This window comes from Procambarus clarkii, chromosome 37 (genome assembly GCF_040958095.1).
Source record: "Procambarus clarkii isolate CNS0578487 chromosome 37, FALCON_Pclarkii_2.0, whole genome shotgun sequence".
NCBI lineage: Eukaryota > Metazoa > Arthropoda > Malacostraca > Decapoda > Cambaridae > Procambarus > Procambarus clarkii.
In genome coordinates, this window is record NC_091186.1 from 25,569,069 (window position 1) to 25,574,811 (window position 5,743).

Here is a 5,743-nt window from a genome sequence, read left to right on the forward strand (position 1 = left end):
AACTTTATAAAATTTATTAAAACGTAGTAGAGTAAAAACATTTTTAAAACACAAACATTTCCGCTAATATATATAGCGAGGTTAAAAAAAAGAATCCGTTATAGCCATGGTTCGAAGACATCCGGATCCCAAGGGACACTCGGTCATTGGAGCAGTCTGAGAACCTCAACAGCCTGGTGAGCACAGCTGATGCAGTACTGCACCGGGTAGAAGTAGATCACTATAAGCCTCACTCTAATGGTGCTCAAGACCCCGCAGAACACACACCTTGGGAACACCAGAAACTCACCACATATCTACAGACAAAGATTAAAATCAGATTTATACAACTTTTACAGAAATCACAATTTAGGAATGAAATTCAGATATCCAAATTCCTAGAAATGCAAGTTCGGAAAAGGGGAGGGGGGGGGGGGACTACTCCATATGGGGCAGAGTTTTAAGTGCATAACGACAGTTCAAGTAAAGTTTACCTCCCAGATTAACCCTTGATGCTTGTGGTAAAATATGCGTGCTGCCCCTGCCTGGTAGAGAAAGCGCGCCTTTTTGGGCTTGCGCATAGGGTGAGGGGCGAAAGTCAGCCAGCCTGGCGTGTCCCTATCTGCGGAGTAGAAGCGAATGTTTACGTCAAGAAGTGACACAGTTTTGTGTGTATACATATGCGAGTGTAGGGTATACATGGGAGGGAAGTATACTTACCTTCGGGAGTGAAGTAAGTAACAGGAGCACCGTTAATCGATCCTGGAAATATAAATAAACTTACTATTTAACTTTATAAACAATACAAAAGTCATTTAATGTTAGTTTCAACGACGATTAAACACTTCACAAACTAGTAGTTTTATATATTATAATTAAGGAACCTAAGCTGTTTGTATTAGTAACAGAACCCAACACGCGTTTAATTTCATCAACCAATCCAGTTTTCAAAACTAAAAAAGACCAGCAAAATAAATTTCAAAAGAATCCATTAATACATCCGTAATAATCTGTATTATACAGTAGTGTAGTGGAAGAATTGGCTAGATATGCAATAATTCTACGCGATTATTAAATTGACCGAGAAATAACTTACTAAAACACGAATTATGTTAAACTAACCTTCGACCCTGAGATAAAACAGCACCATTGTAAAATCAACTTTTCCCCAACTTAAAACGTGTCGATAAAGAGGATTAATCTCACACTCAGAGGAGACAAGTGATAGTAGTGAGACGACTGGGTGTTCTGCCAGCCTGTTGTTGTCTCTTCCCAGAAGTAACCTCCTGAAGCCTCGAGACAGTCACCGAAGCATCCCACCTGTGACTCGAAAAGCAGTAACTATTCTTCATTCAACCCCCGTCCTCGTATACAAAGATCCAAGCTCGTTAATCCAACCGCCAAACCCCCTTACCTACCTTGAGGTACTTCCGGGGCTTAGCGTACCCGCGGCCCGGTCGTCGACCAGGCCTCCTGGTTGCTGGACTGATCAACCCCTGTTTACGAATGAAAAACGGTTTACACACACGACTCATAACTGATGACGTCCGAACACTTCCGGAACAACTGCTTCGCTCACGTCTTCTATTCGAACCACAATTCTATACATTCCCAGCCCGTCCTCCAAACAAAGACCCCAAAAATAATTCCATCCACCCGCCAAACCCCCTGTTTATGAATGAAAAACGGTTTACACACGACTCACAACTGATTTCGTTCGAACACTTCCGGAACAAGTGCTTCACTGACGACTTGTGTTCGAACCACAACGCTGTAAATGCTTCACCCACGTACTACAAATACAAATAATCGCCAACAGAACCTAAACACCTAACCTAACCTAACCTAACCTAACCTAACCTAACCTAAACACCTAACCTAACCTAACCTAACCTAACCTAACCTAACCTAAACACCTAACCTAACCTAACCTAACCTAACCTAACCTAACCTAAACACCTAACCTAACCTAACCTAACCTAACCTAACCTAACCTAACCTAACCTAACCTAAACACCTAACCTAACCTAACCTAAACACCTAACCTAACCTAAGCTAACCTAACCTAACCTAACCTAACCTAACCTAACCTAAACACCTAACCTAACCTAACCTAACCTAACCTAACCTAACCTAACCTAAACACCTAACCTAACCTAACCTAAACACCTAACCTAACCTAAGCTAACCTAACCTAACCTAACCTAACCTAACCTAACCTAACCTAACCTAAACACCTAACCTAACCTAACCTAACCTAACCTAACCTAACTTACGCCTGACTATACATAGAACTTTTTTTGTATAATAATATTAATTTATATATGAGCACAAACCAATTATTAACAGAATGTTCAAAATTGATGAATATGTCTGGGGAGGCTGGCGGCCGCTGCTTTAACCAGCCTAGTGTGAGGGATAATAATTATCCTCACACTAGGAGGATAATTATTAATTATATCAATTATTAATTAACAATTATCCATAATTTGTTGCCATAATAAATGAATGCGACACTTTCATTTAGACTGAAGTAAATACATGTTAAACGGTTTAATTATTAATAGATTGTACTCAAATTATATGAGTGTGTTTTTGACTTCAGGAAGAAACTCTGGGAGGGTCTCTAAGCTGCAATGAGCCAAACGAAACAAGTTGCTCAGGTGTTTTGCCTGAGTCCTCGACCAGAAGACCTGGTCGAGGACCGGGCCAGACGGACGCTAACCCCGAAACCATCTCAAGGTAACCTCAAGGTAGATAACCAAGTGGACTTGGCTACAGACTTGGGAGTGTCTTGAAATATATGTTATATTTTAATGCTTATTTTATATAAATAAATTTGATACCCGTGTTTAAATACCAATGTAGGTTGTATTTATTCTTGTAGTTGTTGTTGTAGTTAAGGCAGGGTTGCTGTTGTTGTTACAAGTAAACTCGTGCATGATGTTAGGTGCTCTTTCACTCTCTTCATGTTTCCGTTGAGCGAGTGTGAGTCAAGAATGAGTTCGGTGCTCACAATACCTACTTCTTCCACTGGTTCATCTCGCGCTCAATCCCTCCGTTTTGAGTGACTCCGGGCCCCCAGCGCCTGATCTAGAGCCTCGGTGCTCTAAAGCCTAGAGCCTCGACTGTGTTGACCACAGTCGAGGACAAGAGGGTGACACACTCTACACATTTGGGAACGACGGTGTATGGTTAGTGTGTGTCTGCTCTTGTAGTTCTCCTGTTTCCTTCTTTTCTGCTTGGTGCTACTCCCTCCTTTTGTCTGCTGCTAGTACTACCTTGTCTGTTGACTAGTACCTCTACTCCACCCTTCCCGTGTCTGCTGGCTAGTACAACCACCAACTTGTCTGCTGCCCAATCACTTTGACTGGACAGTAGAGCAGCGACCTCGCTTCCTGGATGGTCGCGTTCTATCCCCCCGGCCGTCCAAGTGGTTCGGCACCATTCCTTTCCCCCCCCCCCAGTCCCATCCCAAATCCTTATCCTAATTCCTTCCAAGTGCTATATAGTCGTAATGGCTTGGCGCTTTTCCCCCTGATAATTCCCTTCACTTCCTCCTTTATAGTCTGCTGGATAGCACCTCCATCCTTGTCAGCTGGCGAGCAATTAACCCCTCTCTTGTCTGCTGGCTGGTTTTACCCTCCTCGTCACCACCTTCGACAGCAAAAGGAGGCAGTCCGAGGCATCAGTTCTGAGGCTAATCCTAATAACTGCAGCACGCGTCCATGATCGGGTAATTGTTGCTGAATGGTGGTGATTAGACGCTTGATTGGATGTTGCAAGGGGATTGTAGTCAGGGGTTGCACAAGGAACGCTGATAGCGTTGCAAAGGCCTTCGCCAAGGTGTTGCTTCGAGCTTCCTGATTGGTCGTAGTTAAAATCAGTTGTCAGAACTATGCGAGGCCCGTGGTGCGACTTCTTCGAAGCAAAGTAGAGATACAAATGCCTGTTAAGAATTTGTTAAGGCATTTGTTATCATATAAGAGCTCAATAGGAGAGGAGAACACAACAGGAGAGGAGAACAGGGATAATGAAGAACAGCTAAGATATATATATATATATATATATATATATATATATATATATATATATATATATATATATATATATATATATATATATATATATATATATATATATATATATATATATATATATATATACGTGTAGAAACCCAGAGGTTCTGCCAGCAATGACGAGGCCTCAGGTGGAACAACTAGGCCTCAGGTGGAACAACTAGGCCCCAGCTGGAACAGCTAGGCCCCAGCTGGAACAACTAGGCCCCAGCTGGAACAACTAGGCCCCAGCTGGAACAACTAGGCCCCAGGTGGAACAACTAGGCCCCAGGTGGAACAACATGGTGCCAAGTGAACTAACTAGGCCCCCGGGGGTACAAAGGCTGCCAGGCAGGGCCACAGGGCCCGGAACCACCACGGTAACCAGGTCAACTTGGCACTGTTCAGTGACTGACACCACTCTCTAGCATCCTCGTTTCTCTGTCCCCTTGTCACGGGGGAAGGGGTAGTTGACACGAGTGTAGGGTGGGGGTGAGAGGTGTTGAATAATATATGGTTACAGTGATGAACATTCTGTGTAGTGAAGATGTTTAAGAGGGGTTGAGGGAGGGAGGGTGTTGTAGTGTAGATTCCGGTTGCAGTGGTGTAGGTCTTGTGTGTGTGTGTGTGTTAGAGAGACGTGTGCCCCCGAGCAACACCGGGTAACCTCAGGCAGGTATTATATATCTGACGTTATTCTTTTAATCACGAAGTAAATTGAAAGCTGAATTTACTCCAGGTCTTTCATATATATATATATATATATATATATATATATATATATATATATATATATATATATATATATATATATATATATATATATTTGTTGCACCTCTTCAGCCTTAATTGCAAAAGACACGAGAGGCTGATTATACTTGGTGCATCAAGGCTGGTTAAGAGGGCGAGGTGCAGTTTTAAATGGTGTAATGGATAAGGGGTACCACAGCTTCTGTGTGTGTGGGGGGGGGGTTACCTAGTGATCAAGTAAGGGTCATCTGCTAATGTAGGGGGTCATCACTACTGCTCAAATGGGGCAAACACAGCTTGTCAACATTGTTCATGTAGTGGTCAGCATTGTTTATAACAAAGTTACCACATTTGTCATCACTTCTAACACTGTAGCTGCCTTTGTGATACTGCCCCTTTTCATTGGCCTCTTAAATTGGTTCTCTTCATTTTTAAATTAAAATTTTGCCCCGAGGGGCGAGTTTATTGGGCAGCGTCACTCATCCTGTGAGTGGACACACCGCCATAGTGACAGTATTGGGCAGCGCCACTCATCCTGTGAGTGGACACACCGCCATAGTGACAGTATTGGGCAGCGCCACTCATCCTATGAGTAGACACACCTCCATAGTGACAGTATTGGGCAGCGCCACTCATCCTGTGAGTGGACACACCGCCATAGTGACAGTATTGGGCAGGGCCACTCATCCTGTGAGTGGACACACCGCCATAGTGACAGTATTGGGCAGCGCCACTCATCCTGTGAGTGGACACACCGCCATAATGACAGTATTGGGCAGCGCCACTCATCCTGTGAGTAGACACACCGCCATAGTGACAGTATTGGGCAGCGCCACTCATCCTGTGAGTGGACACACCGCCATAGTGAAGGTATTGGGCAGCGCCACTCATCCTGTGAGTGGACACACCGCCATAGTGACAGTATTGGGCAGCGCCACTCATCCTATGAGTAGACA

At 43.7% G+C, this 5,743-nt stretch overlaps 1 protein-coding gene across 2 annotated transcripts; it reads right to left on the reverse strand.

Annotated features, from left to right (window-relative positions):
- On the reverse strand, positions 1-1,245 carry LOC123747571 (uncharacterized). Of its 2 annotated transcripts, none has more exons than XM_045729793.2 (4): positions 1,102-1,245; positions 700-741; positions 474-601; positions 1-267 (listed from the first exon to the last, which is right to left on the reverse strand). In XM_045729793.2, the coding sequence occupies exons 1-4, from the start codon at positions 1,127-1,129 to the stop codon at positions 235-237; spliced, it is 231 nt and encodes a 76-aa protein (XP_045585749.1). In that variant the 5' UTR covers positions 1,130-1,245; the 3' UTR covers positions 1-234. The 2 variants fall into 2 exon arrangements, with proteins under 2 accessions (XP_045585749.1, XP_045585748.1); XM_045729792.2 differs by having other exon boundaries at positions 1-296; positions 1,102-1,244.
- Between the last annotated feature and the right edge of the window lie 4,498 nt (positions 1,246-5,743).

Excerpts from the sequence above, each read along its gene's own strand:
- LOC123747571 (XM_045729792.2), bottom strand. The coding sequence starts at position 1,129 with ATGGTGCTGTTTTATCTCAGGGTCGAAG. Across the intron at positions 742-1,101 it reads GTTTTATCTCAGGGTCGAAG|GATCGATTAACGGTGCTCCT; the intron begins GTTAGTTTAACA and ends TTATATTTCCAG. Across the intron at positions 602-699 it reads TACTTACTTCACTCCCGAAG|ATAGGGACACGCCAGGCTGG; the intron begins GTAAGTATACTT and ends TCTACTCCGCAG.